Here is a 20,943-nt window from a genome sequence, read left to right as displayed (position 1 = left end):
GTGTTTTCTCCGCGTCGCCTTTTATCTGGGATCAGACGCGGCTAAGACCGTTTTTGTCAGTCCAGAAATCCCGCCGTCTGCAGATTTCGCCTTTTATGTGAAGTTCCGTCGATACTTTCTGCTTGCGACGGTGATTCTGGGGACAAGTTAATAAAGTCAATAAAACAAACGACTTGCTTTGTTTTGCTGAGCTCCGAATCTTTCCCAAGTTAGCATCGCCCGATTGTAAGAAAAAAATCTCCATCTATACCTCTCTCTATCTCATTTTTGGACATCTGACTATACGACACACAGCAGGTGTCAGTTTGTCCACCTGTCACGTGTGCCTCAGCTCTCGTCACGTTCCTCCCGGCGGGGTTTTTTTCTCGTCACAGCTGACAAGCGCCTCGTCCCCTCCGCCATCAGCGAGGAAGAGGAGGAGGGGAAGGAGGACAGAAGGAGGTGTTGTCGTCTTTCAGACGGCAGCAACAAAGCCCGATGGACTGACCTCAATCTGGCGCCGTAGCCGCAACGTTCCGCCTGCATTACAAACACGACGGGGGAGGAGGAAAGCATTGCCGACATTCTTCTTTGTTACTTCAGATTTGTTCGCTTGGGTTATGATGCTAAAAGTGCCCAGGACAATTTCATGTCATTTTGGTGCCTCATACAATGCCGTGTTGACTTGCCGCCTCATTTCATGCCATTAACACAGCATGAAAAAACAAAAAGAAGGAAGAAAGCTGCCTTTTAGTAGGCTGTGAGAAAAAGGCCCAAGAGACGATTGCAGGTGAAGGCTAAAGTGGCAAATGCGGCGCCCCCTGCGGGAGCTCTCCTTTTTCCTCCGACCGTTATCGGCTCACATTTGCTCGGGCGACCCCCCCCGAGATGTCGCCCTTTTATTCCGCTGTGAAAGACACAAGGAAGTGTCAGGACAAAAGCTCTGCCGTGATACTTTTGCAACTTGTGTTCTCTGTGTGGGATCTGTAAAAGGCGCACAAAGAGAAAATGAGCAAATCTTTTGTGCAGATAAGTGAGGAAGCTCGATGTCACAGCGGCAATGGCCTCTTGATAATCTTGACACTTAATTGCTTCTCGTCCTGTGAAACACCCAAAAGACCCTTTGTAAAGACACGAAAAACTCAACCAAAATGTAAGATGGGACTTTGTTCCCCTCAAAACAATTGCAAAAGAATGAAGAAGAAAATTCAAGATAAACTACGATCTCGGGGGGGTCGATCATCAAGTCGCAGAGCCACCACGAGCATCCTGCAAAGAAACTCAACTTTTGCCAAGGACACCCTCGCAATTCTTGACTTTCACTTAGGTGGCCGATGACGGCCATGAAGGTCGAGTCGCCTCTTATGGTGGGTTGTTCTTCCGTTGCCGTGGCAACAAAGAAAGGCCTCTGTTTTCTTCTTTTTATTCTCGCACACAAAATCGAAACAAACCCAAACCGAAATCCACACAAAAGCCCCCCCACGCACCAAATCAGAAATTCCAACCTGTGTTTTGTGTGACCGATCGCCAAAACAACTTTTTACCATTCACCACGTGCTTTAGAATGCCTCGTCGTTGAGGTGTGGGGAAAAACTGGAGAGATCTTTTCCAGCCAAGGGAGGCATTCAACGTCTTCATTCTGACATCTGGTACATGCAGGAATTAACATCACCCAAGAGACTCACGACTGCACAAGGTTTTTTGTGGTTTCTTTTTTTTTTAGGGGAGCGGCTTCTGTTCCGTGTTATTAATTAAGCCGCCAATCAAAGGCAGTTAAATTTACCGGCAGAATAATTGCTTTCGATAAATGATTGCCGGTCGCATGGCCTTAGATCATTGATTGACAACGACACGAATCACCCACGCGGATAACGACCGAGTTTTCACGCTGTGTGAACATTTGACGTGTAGCAAGAGCCTTCCAAATATTCCAATTACGGTTTCATTAGACAACCAACAAACTATCAATCCAACCATCTCAGGCCCAAACCGTCGCTCGAGTTTAGACGCCGCACACCTGTCAGTCCAACATCATTACCCGAGCGGACGGCGAGATCGGGCCGTGCCCAAGCCATTTTGTTTGAATCTTCTAGCAGCAGGATGGCTCCTGCGTCTGCTTGCTCTGTGCCGCTCTCCGAAGTAAAAGGACATTTTTTTTTCCTCGCCTCTTCACAAATTTGCATTTGCCGGCTACGCCAGGTGTCGACAACGGTTTCCACAAAGGAACACATTTTGTGTGAATCTCACATTGGCTTTTGTCAAAGTCACAGACAGGACAGATACTCGGGATTCGTACAGAAAATGGACGTAAAAATTTTTATAGGATGGTTCCCATTTTTTTCCTGTGGGAAATCTGATTGAGAATACCAAAAACAGGACTTAGAAGTTTCACTTTAGTATGGAATGAATGTTCTTTTGTAAATGATTTGTATATGTAGCTGTAAAATGTTAATTTCTTGCTTGAGTAATTGTAGATTGATCTTTTGGTATCAGCATTGTGATTGCCTCAAACGCTTAAAATCCTCCTTGATGGATTCTTTAATGGCAGATGGGTTGGTGTTAAAAGCAAATAAATAACATTTGCGTCGTGCTGCACATTTCAATGCACATTTACAATCTCCCCGCCTGCTACGATAATGCATTTGCAGGTATCTGCTCGCCGCCCACCCACATAAGCACAATCAAAACAACTTTCATTCCACCCGCCTATTTCCCCTGCGTGAACTCGGCTGCCGAAATCCCTCAAATCAGCATCCTGATGAGTTCTTCCGACATCTGCGAGAGCGAAAAACCCTCCTTCGTCCGGATATCACATACAAATTCAAATAACCACGTGCGTGGTTTGGCCGCGAGCTCCAACTGGAACAAAATGTCGGTTCCATCGCTCTACTTGAATTGAACAAAGCCCAAAACGTGGAGCTCTTTTTTTTTCACACGCCCGTCAGGAAAAAGGTCATAATTGCGATTGTACTGTTGCGGCTTATTACTGCTCCTCCGTATTGATTTGGTGGCGCTCCGGAGAGTTGAGTGAGTGTTATTGCTCAGGCCGCAAATGACACCAAAAAGTCAGCTTGGAAGCGATCAATGACGTTGCCCCCGATTGGCTTCATGTTCGTTTTGCTGTGAAAAGATCAAGTAATGGGGCCCTGGGTGACACGGGCAACACTTTTTCAGATCCCATCAAGTGGCTGTGCTCTGGAGACTTCACTGGACGTTTTTGTTTTCAAGTCGATCCGACCGCGAGGATCAAGCTCAACAAATATTTAAGATGGAGTTTTGAGTGTTTAAATGGGTCACTTTGACCCACACCATAACCGGTTAGCTACTTTCGTTCATTTGTATCCCAGACTTTTTTTTTTTTTAGCCCCTCAAGTTTGTAACTTCCAAATAGTGTTAATATTGCAGTATCTTTCTTTTCTCAAAATTGTCCAATGTGTTCAGATATCTCATCGGGAGCTGACCATTTATTAGCAAAAAAAAAATAATAATATGCGATTGATGATGAATAAACATGCGCAGGCGGCATCACTAATGTGGTCATTAATAACCGCCGATAATCGTCTTGGGTTTTGGTATTCTCTGGACTTTATTACAACAGCTTCTCATTTCCTGTCCCACACAGTCAAATCATCTTTCTTCTGTGCCATATTCCTCCTCACTTCCAATAATACTCTTGAAATAGTGCAGCGGCCATTCCGAGTGAATAAATCATGAACGTTAACAAGCAGCCGTGGAAATTGCAATAAAAAAAACACACCCCCTCCAAATCCTCCTGCTCGCTTCTTTTATTCCAACGGAATCATTTCAAGGTCCACGCGCCTTGTTAATTTGCCGCCGTGGTGTTTTTTTGCTCGGCTGACTGCGATGACGCGGATGTAATTGCTGGCGTATGCACTTTACAATAAAGTCGAATGAAATTAGCTCTGTTAAATGAAAAAAAAAGAGTAAATTGTCTCACAGTAATTCCGTGGTAAGATGATGGTGAGATTCAAAAATTGTATGACAAAATGACTTGTCTGGGGGGCATGAGGTGATGGAGAATTCCATCCTGGGAACATTACAAAAGGCTGCAATACCCATCCCCAAAGTTCCAGGGGAAATTACTGAAACTTTCTAAAGGTATACTTTCTCACTTTAGCTGGTTTCAATTGTTCTGCTGATGAGAGAAAACTTTTATGACATTTTCTTTTTTACGCAGCAGCTTAGAAAGAGTAAATGGCCCAGAAAATGTTTGGCTTCTTGTTAAACACTAGTGCGTGAGACACTTGCAGAAAATGATGAACAAGCAGAGTTGATCTTGTAAATGATGCCAGCAGCTGCTCGGTGAGCTTTTAAAATCAGGGAAACAAAGGCAATTTATCATCTTTTTTTTTTTTACTAGCCCGGTGTATTAGCTTCATTTGCAGAGTGCACATTTTCAGCAAATTAAGCAATTCTGGAAAAGGATCGTTTGATGCCTTAGTTAATGTTTTTAGATTGTAAACAAAATAACTTTTGTTGTTTTATTTGTTTTGTTTTTAAATGTTTGTTTTACTACTGTGGAGTTTTTAAGGAACTGGCCATTGATACGGTCCGGTTAATAATCTAATAGTTGAATATGACAAAAAATGTTTTGCAATCTACTGTTTTATTCAATATTACAAGATACCAGCTCTAATATTTATAGCGCTCTTTATCATTTTTCCAGATTTTTTCTTATTCTTGCTTGGTTATATTATTATTATTGGCACGTTTGCTCCATATAAACTAGGATTATTATTTTTTAATAGTACATTGGAGCATGCTGTGTTGATGAGCGGCGAGACCCAAGCAGCGGAAGTTACAAAAGCGCATGCGTGCTCACGTGATCAGGAAGTAAATAAAGCGCCTTCCCGCGCAGTCGCACACTTCAAAACGAGCCGTAAAATGGATGAGCTTTATTTAGATAACATCGACGAGTATGTCAACGACCAGGACAAGATCGTAAGAGTGTTTTTGTGTAAATTTCACGTTCCCAGTTAGCATCGTCGTAACGTTGCAACCACGTTAGCTTCGGCGTAGGTAGCTGCCAGCGCTGAATGTCCATTGGCAAAACTGCCATATGAACGTTAATGTCGATAGAATGGCGTCAATGTGGAAACTAAGTCCCTATATTTAACTACATATGGGTTAACAGGCTATTTGAATTAATTCGGCTTCCGTTTCAGTTCAGAAAAGGCGCTGAAACTATGGAAAAAGACATTAAATGGGGATCAAATGCGTCCATATAAAGTACAGCTCCGCAGAATATCGTTTGAATGTCATATATGACCCGAATTCAACGTCACATTTTTTGAAATGGTGGTTTAGATTCCTTCGGGGTTGATTTGAATTGCACAAACTCGGCTCAAAATGTATAAAGTTTTAGTTTTGAATGATCTCTTAACGTCAATAATCCTCTATGTTGGGTATTGTTGTTTATCTAACTTTAAACAGGTTACATATAAATGGCTGAGTCTCGCTCTTGGAGTGCACGTCAACACAGCTAAACAGTGAGCCTCCCCTTCTTTAACCCAATAGAAACAGAAATGCAATATTTACTTATATTTTATTATCCTTTTCCCAGAATGCTTTACCACTACTTGGACCACAAAAGGAAGGAGAGCTCTGCTCAGCTCCACGCAACGTACTTGGTGTCGGGAAAGTTTGTCGACAATGGTCACACGGTGCGTTAAAACAACTCATCTCCTACTTCTACTATTTCTGATCATTTATTCAAGTATTTCCTCTTAACCAGAGTCACAAGGTGTCCGTGGTGCGTGAGGAACAGCTGGCAGGTGTGTCATTTCATCCACATTTCAAGAGTCTTGGAGATGCAAATGTGCATTTGTTGCTATCTTTTGGATTGTTTGTTTTTGCAGACTTCAAGACCAAGATGAGTTTGATCGTAAGCGAGCACGTTTACAGTGTCCAGAAAGCGCTGCTGAGGGACAGCGGGCCGCTCTACGCCGTCGATTACGACGCTGTCAAAGACAACCTGCTCAGCTGCGGCAAGTACGTTGGGCTCACTTAACTGTGACCTTTACATGAAAAGAATAGAGACTTTCTCTCTCAAAATAGTTATTGATTTAAAATGTTTTCTTACTTCCTTTCTGTCTTGATTTTAATGATGATTTTTACCCTTTTAACTTTAATACTATGCACACACGTCCCTATGTGCTTGTTCACAGGCATAGCGCCATCCGATGCTCCGACGCCGTTCCCGTGTCCTCGGTCGAAGGAAAAACGCGGCAAGCTCCGCCCACTCCTGTTCCAGAGCCCCAACAGTGCAAGAAGCCCACCGCTAATGGCGACGCTGCTTCTTCAAAAGCCAAGCCGGCCAAGGGCATCATGGGAATGTTCGCTAGCAAAGCTGCAGTGGCTGAGAGCCAAAACGGCGGCAAAGAGGTGAAGTCAGAGCCTCAGGAAGCTGCGGCTGAGGTTTGTCCCCTTTTTGTGCAATGTAGCATGTGGGATAGAATCTGCAAGCAATTTGAAAGAAAAGGGGAAATTTGTTAAATATTTTTGCTTTTTCTAGGTGAATGTCTTCAAAGGTAAAGCATTGACAAAGTCCAATCACACGCTGAACTTCTTTGGCAATCAAAGCACGAGTAAGTGAATAATGAATTGTATTTAAACAAAGAAGCTCAAATTTAGCAGAATCTGTCACCTAAACTGTTGTAAAATATTTGTAAATGCTCCTGATTTCAGAGAACCAAGAGAAACCTGTGAAGAAGGAGGAAGAAGAGACAGTGGAGTCTTCGTCGGCAGAACTGCAACAGCCGAAAAAAGACCAAGAACAAAAGGTCACAACAGAACCGCCAAAGCACAACAAGAAAGATCCAAGAAGGTTTGTGACAGGACAATTCATTAGGTATACTCTCTACATGAGATCCGGTGTAAAAATGTTGCTGGATTGCGTTTACTCCCAACAGCTTTTATTCTTTTATTCTCTGAGTATTGACTTTTTCCCCCCCTTGTTTTCCTGAAGTAAAATCAAACGCCTGCAAAGTTCTGACAGTGAGGAGGAGAAGATGGAGAAGAAGAAGCGGCGGCGGATCAAGAAGCCTGTGCCTGACAGCAGTGAAGACGAAGACGGTAAAAAACGTCTTACCGTGGAAATTGCTACACTGCCCGCCATGACACAATCGATCAATTCTGAAAAATTCAATAAATATTGTCTGCAGTTATTCCAGATTCACCGCCACGAAGAGTTGTTAGAGAAGTGGTGCCGGTGGACGCGCCCGCTGAAGAACCTGCTTCACATGTAATTGCGACAACCACTTTCATGCCTCACTTGTAATCATTCTGATAAAGAAGAAATGTTTCTGTCATTACAGCCGGGACACTGCGAGACGACGAAAATACGCAAGCGCAGACGTGTCCTGAAGTCTCGAACCTTTGTGGACGAAGAAGGCTGCATCGGTAAGCAAATTACAAATGTCAACTTTCCCCTCGTTTGCGGTTCTGATTATTGTCCGGTTGCAGTGACGGAGAAAGGCTACGAGTCCGAGTCGTACTCGGAAGACGACAGCGCCGTCCTCGCCGTCGTGCAAGCGGAGACCAAAATACAGGCCAAAGCCAAAATCTCGACCAGCAAAGAGAAGAAAAGTCAGAAGAAAAGCACGGAGAACAAAGCCACCAAACAAGCTTCTATTATGGGATTTTTCCAAAAGAAGTGATGGACACACACACACACACACACACACACACACACACACACACACACACACACACACACACACACACACACACACACACACACACAATGTTCAGAAAATTCTGGTGCTATCATACAGAAGTGATGAAACTCAATAAAAACTCAATAAATGTTTGTGTTGATGGTCAGCTTTCATTTTACCGTTTCTAGTGTATGGAAACGACTCATCGCGAGTCTATTTTTTTTACCATGCTTGCATTGACAAGAATGGCTGTGCAGTATTTGCAGGTAGACTGCTGACAAACACGGAGCAGCTTTCGACACACCCTTGAGGCCAGATCACAAACGAGTCTGGTAGAACTGGTCTTTCCCAAAAGGAAAATGATCGCTCAGGGAGTGGTGAGAAAAAAAAAAATCCATAGAGGCCTCCCTCGCTTGCTCTGTCGCCTGCTGAATTTTTTTGGCTGTGGCTCCTCAAACAACTGAGTCACAGCACATGGAAAAGTTGCTCTTTTGCTCCTAACAATAGCACCAGTACCCTTGCTATTTTACTTTGCTACTTGAAACGCTTTCAAAACGAACCTATCTTCAGTTCCTCGCTTGACATTTTTGTGTTATGGAGATATTGTCATTTTATGCAATCAACATTCTTCACTTTCATCTTAATCTTTCTTTCTGCTTTTACAAACGAGGTCTAATTTTCTTTATAAGTATTTTAATTTGGTCATATTTCATGTATGTACTTTATTATACTTCAACCTTATGTTACCATATTTTTTTAATTAGTTTATTAATTTCATTATTGTTTGGATTTTCTGTACAATGTAATATTTTTTATTTAACGCAATCATATTTGATACTTTATTGTATTTCTTTTTACGGAGTGACCATTTTTCAATCATTTTTGCTATCATTCAAGAGGAATGACGTCATGGCAATCCACCCGGGCAGGGCGGGGGCGGGGACGAGGTGGTGGCCAGGCAGCAGCAGCCAGCAGCCAGGACTCATCCACCGGTGTCATGGCTTCCTAACAGTCGGGGGGGACTGAATGAGAGCGAAAACAAGTCCGTTTGTCTCCTAGGCCCCGACGCGCTATCACCCTATTCCGACCGAACCGAGGAGGGGGGGCTCGCTCCGCCTTGCTTTCCCCCCAGGACAGAGTCTTTCCAAATAATAACTGCTGAATCTGAGACTTCGATCCCCGCCGACGTTTCAAGGCAAGCACCGCGGTGGTGGAAGATGGCCGACCCGGCGGAGTGCACCATCAAAGTGATGTGCCGTTTTAGGCCTCTCAACAGCTCCGAGGTGACCAGAGGAGACCGATACATTCCCAAGTTCCAAGGGGAAGACACCGTTATTATCTCGGTGAGTCCAACGCCAACCGAGGCGATGTTGTCGCTATTAACCGGGGCCCCCGGGCTCAAGTCCGGTTCGCCATTTTAATTGTCTTGTAACGTTACCAGAAGTTAGCGCCCTTAGCTTGTTAGCTCGAAGGTTTGAGTCGCCCAGGAAGAGGCAACCGGCGCCTGGTGAGCTGTCACCGGGATTCGACATTTATAATCCGGTATCCGGTTCATATTTTGGGTATGGCGTCACCCAAAATGACAGCCCGTTTGTCTTGTTAGCTCTAGCCCCAGCCCCGGCTAACCAGCTGTCAATCAACAAAGCCTCCCAACACTGCCAGTTAGCCACATTAGCCGCGTTAGCGCACAGGACACTCAGAACACTTATTTACGCACAGTAAACATTACAAAAGGGGGCTAATGCTAATTGCTAAACCATTTGGAGTGGCTAGGGGCCGAGCTCTGATTTGATAGTGACCAACAGTTGTCTCCTAGCCGGCCTTTGGGCTAAGCTTGACCGACCTTAACAGTCATTTAATGAAAAGCATAAATAGCATTTAGCTGCTCCAGTTACTTCACTCAACAACCGAGACGCTTGGTGAAAAGAATGTGTTGTTTGTATTTTTGTTGAAATGAAAGAAGAAAATGCAATAATAGTGATTTAAAATTTTCAATGACGTCTGTGGAATTGTCTCCTTTTTAACGCAGGTCCTCTGTCACGTGATTCTGAATCCTATCATACCTGTACCTCTCCTGAAAACAGTCCAAGTGAAATATGCTAATTCCATGATTTATGGCACTTTTTAGGCTTATAGCTTACAATGTTATAGAATTTAAAAAAAGGCTACTGCTAATGATAAACATGAACCCTCCTCAGTCACGTGACACTACTCATACCACCTAACACAAATGTCACAAAAAGTATTTAGTCAAGTATCGATGGGGTCATCGATTTACTCACAAATATACTTGGTGGGGTGTGCACAGATCTTGAACAGCTTTCAGTCTCTCTGAAAAGTTCTATTCAGGCTATTTTAGATGTAATAGAGCTTAATTTAATAGATCGCTAAAGTCTACTGCAGCACGCTTATTCGGCTTTTCCATTATACTTCCTATATTGTGTTTCAATCTCAAGTTTTGGCATTTGCTCAGCCTATAAAATGGTGGCTAAGCATTCAGTGCCTTGGCTGCTGCTCTTGTGGACTTTGGTTCTTGTCAGTTGCCCGTCTTCCACTTAAATGCTTTAAAATGACGCCAATGAAATGCAAGCCTCACTAGAATGAAAATGTCATTTGGAGAGAAACGCAAAGATGGACGACTTGAGGCATCTGACTAATAGTGGGTCAGCAATCTGCACCAGTAAGGAAAGAAAGTGGGAAATGATTTGGGTGGGTGCGGCGTGCAGGTGAGACTATTGTGAGGAGCTGAGCTATCGTGTTGTGTTCTGCCTAGCAACAAAGTCCAGTGAGATTTCTTCCCATTGTGCAACGTGAACACTATCACCAGCAAAGCCATCAGGAAATCCTTTCGCACGATCCTCCGCCTCCTCCTTGTCGCTGTAATTATATTTTCTTGTTGAGCGCATAATCCCAAATGTAGATGATAAAGAAAGCCAATGGTGTCGTCGACACTGAGGAGTTGACAAAACGGCTTTTTCGCTGTTGTTTACCTCCGACGTCTGCCCAGGCCGATAGCGGCCCGGCGCGCTGGCAGCCGTCGGGTTTGCGCGCAAGCAAGTAAATGATCAGCCCGTTAAAATGACGAGCGGCGCTTGACATGCGAGCGCCTGTTTAGCTGAGATTATTTGAGACCCAGTGGTGATGTTTTTCTCCTACTCGGTTACGTCTAAATCAATTGTTGGAACAAGATTTCAAATCGTTGTGCTGATGTTTCACGGCCACGCAGGAATAACGCATAGGCTAATGGCTTATGTAATGTGCATCAGTTCAATTTAGTTTCTGCTTTCAGCGCTGACGTTCCATAATCATAGGCCAGTGATTTCCATACGCATGGATGACACTACATATTATTGTTTGTTTCATATTGAACATACTCATCCGCTCTTCACATCATGCTGTACACGCAGAGCGGATTTTCTTTGACCATGATGTCAGTTGGAACTCCACCCAGCTGAGTAGACTTCATGACTCAACGTGGAGTTTAAACCTCCAGAGACGTTCTGCTTCTGGCTTGTTGATCGGAAATGACGTTTACCCCGTATGATTATCGTGCACTTGATTGAGGTTGGAAGACCGCATCCAAATGCTTTTTACCTAAGTTGCCGATTCCAGGGTCCTCTGGCAGATGAGGAGCCCAAGAGACAGAAACAATTCAACCAGAATGTGTTGCAGGCGAAAGCAAAGTCACTTTCAATTGCAAAATCCTGATAACTTCTCTTGCTCGGCAGTAGTGGTCTATTTTCTTGCTGCATGCAGGTTTTCACAGGAAACAATACATTTTATTTTGTGATGCACTTTGCACTTGAAGGCACTTCTCATTCCCTCCTATTTGTCTTCCAGAGCAAACCGTACATGTTTGACCGAGTCTTTCAGTCCAGCACGACACAGGAGCAAGTGTACAATGCCTGCGCTCAGAAGATTGTCAAAGGTAAGCTACTAAAAATCCAAAAAGGAAGGTCAAAATAAGACTCTTCTCGTGTTGTCTCGTAGATGTTCTCGAGGGATACAACGGGACCATTTTTGCCTACGGCCAGACGTCCTCTGGGAAAACGCACACCATGGAGGTGCGTGCAAAAAGACAAATGTGTAAATAGACGGAGCTGGTTTTTTTCTGAAGTGACCTTGCGGTGTCTCTGATGCCTCAGGGGAACCTCCACGACACAGACGCCATGGGGATCATCCCCAGGATAGTGCAGGACATCTTCAACTACATCTACTCCATGGACGAGAACCTGGAGTTTCATATCAAAGTAAGTCGCCAGACGAGCTGGTCGGATGCTGGCGCAAATCGGCTCAACTTTCATCATCTTCGTCTCTTTGCAGGTTTCCTATTTTGAAATTTACTTAGATAAGATCCGGGACCTGTTGGATGGTAAGTGGGCCATATGTTCTTCATTATTTTTTCATGTGGTTGCAAAGCAAAGCTCACACATAAAGAAAAGGGCACAGGTGGATGTTTGCAGCTTACAAAAATTAAATGACAAAGCTCATTTAGTCGTGCACTTGTTACTGACATTCCCCCAAAAAGTTTAAGACACACCTTGGACCCTCCCTTAAAAAATTAACATTGAGAGAAAAAACAATAACCATTTTCATGCTAACCTGATCAATACCTGGGACAAAATGATAACAAAAATTGAGCAATCACAGAAAAGGCAAGTTTATTTTTGTAACAATATTTTTTTGTATTTGTTTTTGAGTCGCTCTTTTTTGTTCCCAGTGTCAAAGACCAATTTGTCAGTGCATGAAGACAAAAACCGAGTCCCCTATGTGAAGGTAAAACACAGCACACAAGTTTCTAAAGTCAACACGAGTCTCTGAGCAAACACCCATGCTCTTATGTCCGCAGGGCTGCACCGAGCGCTTTGTCTGCAGTCCGGATGAGGTTATGGACACCATCGACGAAGGCAAATCCAACAGACACGTAGCAGTCACAAGTAAGACAAACCCATCCTCGACCCGCACTTTGAGGTGCTAAGGCGGTGAGCCAGACGTCTCTGCCCTTTAGACATGAACGAGCACAGCTCCAGGAGTCACAGCATCTTCCTGATCAACGTCAAGCAGGAGAACACCCAGACGGAGCAGAAGCTGAGCGGGAAACTCTACTTGGTGGATCTGGCCGGTAGCGAAAAGGTGCGCAGGTGCTTGCGGAACTGAGCCTGGACTGACTCCCCTTTAGGGCTGCACGACATGTGCGATATGGTTGCTGAAGACAGTGATATTGATAGTATTTCGATATTTAACATATACCTTGATGACTTGACTGCCTTTTTTTTTAATCTAACCAGAGAAGTATTCGCGACTTTTCCTCATGCTAATCTCACATCAGGTCAGCAAAACAGGAGCGGAGGGAGCCTTGCTGGATGAAGCCAAGAACATCAATAAGTCGCTGTCGTCCCTCGGGAACGTCATCTCCGCTCTGGCTGAAGGGACAGTAAGTACTGTGATTTCATTACCATTCGAAACGATGCCACCGCGTTTTTATTAGACAATACAATACAACACGATGCAACTTTATGTCGCGCATTTCACAACAGCTGGAGCTTGAACAAAGTGCTTCAGATATAACAAAGAGACAACCACAAAAAGAGTGAAAGCAGTAAATTAGAACATGTCGACACACACATGAGCTAAGTGAAAATGCCACCCTCGGCTTTGCTTATGTCCACCTTGGCAGTGTGGAGTCGGGATTCTGCTGTCCTTCACCTCTCCCTGACCCGTCCGCAGCCGTCCTGCTGCATAAGCAAATATGAAATAATTGGCAGAGTGAACAGATCCACTGCCCCCTGACAACATGTTAGCATTAAAAAAACTGTCTCTTTTGTTCTGACATGAAACACAATAGGAAGTATTGAAGTTTTCACCAAACCTCCAAATCTTATATGATGATGGATAAAACCCGTTTGTCATACGAATACAAGCAGAAGGTCACCAGTTTACTTGTAATGCATAAAAATAAAAAATAAACTAATGTGTGTTTTCACCAAGGCCTACATACCTTACCGAGACAGCAAGATGACGCGTATCCTTCAAGACTCGCTGGGCGGCAACTGTCGCACCACAATCGTCATCTGCTGCTCACCTTCCTCCTACAACGAGGCTGAAACCAAATCAACCCTCATGTTCGGACAAAGGTAAGCAAGAACAAAATAAAAGTAAACACTTGCTTTCAAATGGCTGCTTTGTAACCTGAAACGGCTTTTTGTCCATTTCTTCTTCACAGAGCAAAGACCATCAAGAACACGGTGACGGTGAACGTGGAGCTGACAGCGGAACAGTGGAAGCAGAAGTACGAGCGGGAGAAGGAGAAGAATAAGACCTTGAGGAGCACTGTCACCTGGCTAGAGAACGAGCTCAATCGCTGGAGGAACGGTGAGTTGAACGGAGTTATTTTCTCGTCTGTTCGAGCGCAGATCTGTGTATTTACACCAACGTTTCCTTGTCCCAGGCGAGAGCGTGCCAGTGGAGGAGCAGTTCGACAAGGAGAAGGCCAACGCCGAGGTTTTGGCTCTCGACAACATCCTCAACGACAAGCCGGCGTCCACGCCCAACGTGCCCGGCGTGCGCCTCACCGACGTGGAGAAGGACAAGTGCGAGGCCGAGCTGTCCAAACTCTATAAGCAGCTGGACGACAAGGTAAAAAAAAAAAAACTCAGATTGTTAACGGCAAAGGATTTGTGTGACACCAGACTGAAAATATGGCAAATACAAAACAAAACCACACATCTTTAACCTTACATAATTGATTTTTCACTTAAAAAATGCGCTCTAAGTGTATTATTTTCATTTGCATGGAAAGGAATGTAGTGACCACCTTCAATGGTGGGGCGGCACACTGTTATAATCAATGATAATACGAATTTCTCGGCTGGCTCTCACCTTGGTCGCAGTGTAATGCCGATGTCGCGCTGCGAATGCTAATGCCGCTGCACGTCTGCATCTCTGCAGGATGAAGAGATCAACCAGCAGAGTCAGCTGGCCGAGAAGCTCAAGCAGCAGATGCTGGACCAGGAGGAGGTGAGCCCTGTAGTCCACAAACAAATGTCCAAGCTGTGTGTGTTTTATTTTTCTCTTGCTCTCTGCATGTGTACGATTTTTATATTCAACTTTTTCTCCGTGCAGCTGCTGGTATCATCGCGTCGCGACCACGAGAACCTGCAAGCCGAGCTCAACCGCCTGCAGGCCGAAAATGAGGCCTCCAAGGAAGAGGTGAAGGAGGTGCTGCAGGCTTTGGAGGAGCTAGCCGTCAACTACGACCAGAAGAGCCAGGAGGTGGAGGACAAGACCAAAGAGTTTGAGGTTATCAGCGAGGAGCTCAGCCAGAAATCGGTGAGGGATACCTGAAAACGTGAGATTAAGAAGGTCTTGATTCTAGGCACATTTTCACGAAGAAGCAAATCATGTGGTTGAGAAATTTTACATTTTATGGCTGCGCAGAGCATTCCACATATGCGCAAATATGTGTAAAAGTGAAATTTTAGCCATTTGTGTTCCCTTTAACGGGGGAGCCCTGGAGTTGTTACTGAAGTCCTTGTCATCTTCTCTACAGTCCATCCTGTCATCTTTGGACTCCGAACTCCAGAAGGTGAAGGAGATGTCTAACCACCAGAAGAAGAGGGTGACGGAGATGATGTCCTCACTTCTCAAAGATTTGACTGAGATCGGCATCGCCGTGGGCAGCAATGATATCAAGGTGAGGAGAAGCAGAAGTGAAGCCTGTCCTGTCCGTCTTTGCGGTTCTTCCCAGCTGCCCTTCTCATCGTATTCCCATGTCTGTAGCAGCACGAGGGCGGCAGCGGCCTCATCGACGAGGAGTTCACGGTGGCCCGTCTGTACATCAGCAAGATGAAGTCGGAGGTGAAGAGCATGGCGAAGCGCTGCAAGCAGTTGGAGGGCACCCAGTCGGAGAGCAACAAGAAGATCGACGAGAACGAGAAAGAGCTGGCCGCTTGCCAGCTGCGCATCTCTCAGGTGAGCGCCGCCACCAACCCGGAGAGGCAACGGAACGCAGTGAAATAACGAGCGGCCTTTCTCTTGTTTTGAAGCACGAGGCCAAGATCAAGTCCCTGACGGAGTACCTGCAGAACGTGGAGCACAAGAAGAGGCAGCTGGAGGAGAACGTGGACTCACTCAACGAGGAGCTGGTCAAACTCAGCGCACAAGGTGCAATTCCGATCCTCTTAAGAGTAGACTAAAAAAAAAAAAAAAAAGTCAACATTTACTTTCCTTGAAATTACTTGCAATGAATGGAAGTTTGTTGCGTATGTTGAGATTCCATGTTTTGCGTCTGTGACGAGATCTTGTCTCTGAACCATTCGAAGCGTATCACCGCACTTAGATGGCATTCTAAGATTTTCTTGAGAGCCATTCAGCATTTTTGCTGAATCTCAGTATAAGATAGTCAAGTCTCTACAGAAAGGCAAAAATAGACCAAACTTCAACTCGTCATACATCACCAATTATTTAAAAGTAATTGCAAATGTCAGTCGGATGTCGAGGACATGCCAACCCTTCGATTTCCTTGTCATGGTGACACGTCTGCCTTTGTGTTTTGCAGAGAAAGTCCACGCCATGGAAAAGGAGAATGAGATCCAGACCGCCAACGAAGTCAAGGTGAGTGACGCGGCTCTTGCCAATCACCTGCCTCCTCTCCAATTACTGCTCCAAAAAGTTGCATTTGTTGGGTCATAGGAAGCAGTGGAGAAGCAGATCCACTCTCACCGCGAGGCTCACCAGAAACAGATCAGCAGCCTGAGGGACGAGCTGGACAGCAAGGAAAAGCTCATCACCGAGCTGCAGGAGTAAGACAGCACCGAGCCATCTCCGACGCTCCTCGAGGAGAAGAGACGTGCCGCTTATTCGTACTGTCATGTTTTCCAGCTTGAACCAGAAGATTATGCTGGAGCAGGAGAGGCTACGAGTGGAGCATGAAAAGCTCAAATCCACCGATCAGGACAAGAGCCGCAAGCTGCACGAGCTCACGTAGGTTCCCACACAGAGATGACTGTAAAACTGACAAAAGACAACCAAAGAGAATGAACTTAATATAAGCACCAAACATAACAAAAGAAAGGGAGAAGCATGACCACTATGCATGTCCATCCAGGGTGATGCAGGACAGGCGGGAGCAGGCCAGGCAGGACCTAAAGGGTCTGGAGGAGACAGTGGTGAGTTGGTAGTCAGATCCCGTTTTAATTTTCTCAAAAGCGTCAGTCTATCTTGCCTCATGTTTTTTTTTTCCTTCAAGGCAAAGGAGCTGCAGACTCTGCACAACCTGAGGAAGCTCTTTGTCCAGGACTTGGCCACACGCGTGAAAAAGGTGAGACAAATATGTGGATGCCAGCAGGATCTGGATGTCGGCTAAATAGTAGCCAACTCATTCCGTCTTTACATTCTTTTGCTCATCGTCACGCCAACGCTCTCTCCCGTTTGTGTGCAGAGTGCCGAGATGGACTCGGACGACACCGGGGGCAGCGCGGCCCAGAAGCAGAAAATATCCTTTCTTGAGAACAATCTTGAGCAGCTCACCAAGGTTCACAAACAGGTAGGACCACTGAAATACGTCGCGTCCGCCATTAGCTCTAGCGCCAACATCTAAATGTGTTTTTTTGCCGCCAGCTGGTACGCGACAACGCAGATCTTCGCTGTGAGCTTCCGAAGCTGGAGAAGCGCCTTCGTGCTACAGCTGAGCGGGTCAAGGCGCTGGAGTCTGCACTGAAGGAGGCCAAGGAGAACGCCGCCCGCGATCGCAAGCGCTACCAGCAGGAGGTGGATCGTATCAAGGAGGCCGTCAGGGCCAAAAACATGGCCAGGCGGGGACACTCGGCACAGATCGGTCAGTGGGGTCAAAAGTTCATCTTTTGTTTATTATAGCTAAGCAGAAAAATAATTGACTCAAATTGCTAACAGAAAGCATAACAAAAGCATCGTTTTTCTTGTTGATGTCTTCATTTTATTCTCTCTCCCACCACCGCAGCTAAACCTATCCGGCCCGGGCAACAGCCGGTGGCGTCCCCCACCCACCCCATCATCAACCGCAGCGGGGGAGGTTTCTACCAGAACAGCCAAACGGTATCCATCAGGGGCGGCGGCTCGGCCCCCACCAAGACGGACAGAAAGTAGGCCCACCCATGCCTCTTAAAGTTGCTGACTGATGCTGCTATTGTCCGGCTGCGTGTATTCATTGCTATCGTCTCTGTTTAGCTGAAGTGAGCGAAGAAAGACGAAGGTCAGCCGACCCTCCGCGCCGCCCCCCCCCCTCGCACCTCCTGCTGGCGCCGTCATTCCATTACAGCTTCCCAGCTGCCCAGGAGTGAGTGTGCGGATTATAAATATTTATAAATATATACAAATATTCCTGGCTGTACAGCTCCGACCCGCTTGCTTACCCGTCACCACAAAAACAAACAGACGACAGATTGAATTTACAGCGCAAGCTACTAAAAAAAAAAAAAAAAAAATGTTGAATAACAATATCCAATACAACCAGTCTCGAACAGCCGCAGCAGCCTTGGCCAGCAAAAACTGCACGTGACTTGAATGTGTAGCTTTCCTTTTTCTTTTCTCTTTTTTTTTTTGTTTGGCACATGTCTGTCAACGTGGTTGTCGCGTGAGTAGTTGTGCCCTGCTGACCCCCGCCCTTGCCCCCCACAAGCTGAATGTAACACTAAAATATAAAAGGCGAAAACAAAAAGGAGAGTATCCTGCGGGCAGCCAGACGTAGCTTTGTAGGTGAAAAGCAACAACGCTGTACATTTCGTACGTTAGCAGCACACCGGTTTCTCCGCGATAATTTCTAAGGACGACATCAATATATAGATACTGTACTTATTATACATGGTTGGCCAAATGGGAGGTGGACATTTCAATCTTTTTATCTTTTCCTTCCACTGCTTAAACCAACTTTATTGCCTTTCGCCCTTCCTTTTAGCCTTATCGATGTTCCCTCCTTCCTCCCTTCAACCTTTCTCCCTCAGTTTCTCCTTTTTTCCTCCCTACCTACTCTCTCTAACCCTTTCACCTCCCTCCAGGAAGTGAAATGAAATTGAGCGTCCACCTCCTTTGGTCGCGCCGCATATATAAAATCCGGCTAGCGGCTCGACGTCCTCACTCTTTTTGTTGTGCGTCTTTTCCCTTGTACAAAGATTGTTCAAATTTGTCAGCGCGCCGCTCACTTGCTGTTCACACAGCCATGGAGGAGGGGAAAAAAAAAAAAAAAAAAGAAGTCAAGATGTGCAAGCGTGTACTGTAGATGTATTTAACTGGACACCTGTGGAGGCCAATTGTTTTTTTTTTTGTGGTTAACTTAAAGCCGTATACTCGTCGCGTCACAAAGGAAAGGAAAAGAAACGGACGCCGATGATCCAGTCCAGGCGTTTTAAGGCCTGCTAGGTTAACTCTGTAAAGCTACGTGTGTGTTTTTACCCATCTGATGACTATTTATAGCCACTGCGGCCATTTTGTGCGTCTTATGTGCTCCTTTGACTGCTTTGGATGCGTCCCATCGTCCACTCGCGGGGACGGCTGCTCACGTATCACTCGGCAAAATGCAGCATCCAAACCAAGTCATTGTGATGCTTTATTTAATTCAATAAAATGGTGTAGGATTTTTTTTTTTTTTTTTATCTAAACGTTGTTTTGGGGGGTTATGTTTCACCCTTGCCCTTGACGCAGTGAATCCCCAGTGCGTTGTTACAGAGGAATATTAAGATCATGCTTAAAGGAAAATGAGAAATGAACACGTGCGCTTAAATTTGTGAGAATAAAGAGCTATTTAAAATACATTCGAGTACGTACTCCAAATTAGTCATTCTTTGGGGAGTAGTCTTTTTATCCAAGGGAAAAAAGTGTCATCGTTAAAAAAAAAATTGGGTTTTCCCCAAAAATGTCAAATTTGCCAGAGAAAGACCCCCCCCCGACCCCCCCACACACACACACACATAATAGATTTTTTCAAGAATAGAAGTTGGATTGTTCTGCCTATAAATCACTCTTTTGAGAATGAAGTAATTGTTTTGAGATTTTTCTCTTAAAATCATCATTGAAATTTGGGGAAAATTTGATTATTTTTTTATTCTTCAATTTTCTTGATCAAGAAACAAAGAAATTAGGCCTTTCTTTGGGGGGGGGGGACTGAGACTTTGGCAAAAAATAACTTCTTAAAATGGAACGAATGCGGAAAAATGACTTTGAAAGAAAAAAATACCATTATATATCGAAGTGTCACTGTCCTTTGCTCATATTCCTTGTCGCCTATACTTGTGGGGGTTTTTTTTTTTGGGTGTGGCCCTAATACTTCTTCAATGCGTTGTAATCACAGCATGAGGACGCCAACACCGCGTGCAAGTGCAATATATACTGTAAGATACACTGTACAACACACACATGCTCGTGTAACATTTACCATACAAAAAAACTTGATCCATTTATTTAAAGATACAAATATTTCAACATGGACTCGACACATCTGTATAGCTATGTTTAGTATCTAGCTTTGGAAGCACTCCATCAATTCAGGAGTCAAGTCGCACTTTAGGCTGGACTCTCGTGCCCCCTCCCTCACGTAGTATGTTATAGGACAGTGTACGCTTCCTGTAATGAAGCAATTGAGCATGGACCTCCAAATGATTCTGCTGTCTTTCACCTCTCACCAAAAACTGGATATGAAATGGAAACTTAGATTGAAAAGTAAATGAATGACTAGAATTAAAGAAAATCTGTGGCTCCCAATCAACTTCAATAGAAATTAAAGCTAAAACTGAAGAAGAAAAAAAAATCCACTTTTTTATTACTGTGTAATAGTTGGTTCATTTTTGAAGGGTCGTTGTTGTTATGGGGGGTAAATCCATACGTGGACAAAAGGTACTGGATCATTCCCGGCTAACTGGGGCACAAAGTTGAGGTTCTGACATGGACGCAGACGAGCTCACCATTTTTTGTGTGTGCGTTTCTTTTGTTTGTTTTTGGATTGACTGCATGATGTAAATGTATGTGTGATTAAATAATTATCAGTCAACACATTCAGCTCTTGTCTCCGTGCCTCTTTGGACAATTCTACACATTTGATCATTTTCTCATGGTAATGTAAATTTTGAAATGTAGGTCTTTATATTTTTCTGTTTATATTAATGTATTTTTTTTGTGCTCTTTTCGGTAGTAATTGGTTAATGATGTCAAATTTGCAGCATATGAAAGTTTAGATTTTCTAATTTGAAGCCTACAAATGTGTGTTCATTTCCTTTTTTATTTATACTGTACTATTTATATTTCTGTTTTTGGTAGTGTG

At 44.5% G+C, this 20,943-nt stretch overlaps 2 protein-coding genes across 3 annotated transcripts; both read left to right on the top strand.

Annotated features, from left to right (window-relative positions):
- The first annotated feature begins 4,808 nt into the window (after window positions 1-4,808).
- Window positions 4,809-7,824, top strand: pold3 (polymerase (DNA-directed), delta 3, accessory subunit). The gene is made up of 12 exons (XM_085930034.1): window positions 4,809-4,941; window positions 5,434-5,489; window positions 5,564-5,663; window positions 5,735-5,774; window positions 5,859-5,991; window positions 6,168-6,417; window positions 6,515-6,587; window positions 6,688-6,826; window positions 6,968-7,074; window positions 7,164-7,243; window positions 7,317-7,401; window positions 7,465-7,824. Exons 1-12 carry the CDS (start codon window positions 4,885-4,887, stop codon window positions 7,656-7,658), a joined length of 1,314 nt encoding a protein of 437 aa, XP_085786160.1. The 5' UTR covers window positions 4,809-4,884; the 3' UTR covers window positions 7,659-7,824.
- Window positions 7,825-8,618: 794 nt separating this feature from the next.
- LOC147046081 (kinesin-1 heavy chain) lies at window positions 8,619-20,677 on the top strand. Of its 2 annotated transcripts, none has more exons than XM_085929835.1 (26): window positions 8,619-9,001; window positions 11,499-11,586; window positions 11,649-11,722; window positions 11,804-11,908; window positions 11,982-12,030; window positions 12,379-12,434; window positions 12,508-12,595; window positions 12,667-12,791; window positions 12,988-13,092; window positions 13,647-13,792; window positions 13,882-14,030; window positions 14,107-14,294; window positions 14,607-14,675; window positions 14,781-14,987; window positions 15,208-15,351; window positions 15,441-15,629; window positions 15,704-15,821; window positions 16,216-16,271; window positions 16,350-16,459; window positions 16,539-16,640; window positions 16,765-16,825; window positions 16,906-16,977; window positions 17,098-17,202; window positions 17,277-17,493; window positions 17,635-17,776; window positions 17,862-20,677. In XM_085929835.1, the coding sequence occupies exons 1-26, from the start codon at window positions 8,876-8,878 to the stop codon at window positions 17,863-17,865; spliced, it is 2,895 nt and encodes a 964-aa protein (XP_085785961.1). In that variant the 5' UTR covers window positions 8,619-8,875; the 3' UTR covers window positions 17,866-20,677. The 2 variants fall into 2 exon arrangements, with proteins under 2 accessions (XP_085785961.1, XP_085785960.1); XM_085929834.1 differs by having other exon boundaries at window positions 15,438-15,629.
- Window positions 20,678-20,943: the final 266 nt, after the last annotated feature.

The sequence above is a fragment of the Syngnathus leptorhynchus genome, chromosome 14 (assembly GCF_054491065.1).
Source record: "Syngnathus leptorhynchus isolate UIUO chromosome 14, UIUO_Slep, whole genome shotgun sequence".
In the NCBI taxonomy this organism is placed as follows: domain Eukaryota; kingdom Metazoa; phylum Chordata; class Actinopteri; order Syngnathiformes; family Syngnathidae; genus Syngnathus; species Syngnathus leptorhynchus.
The sequence above is the reverse complement of the archived record's forward strand: the minus strand, read 5'-3'. Positions and strand labels throughout refer to the sequence as shown.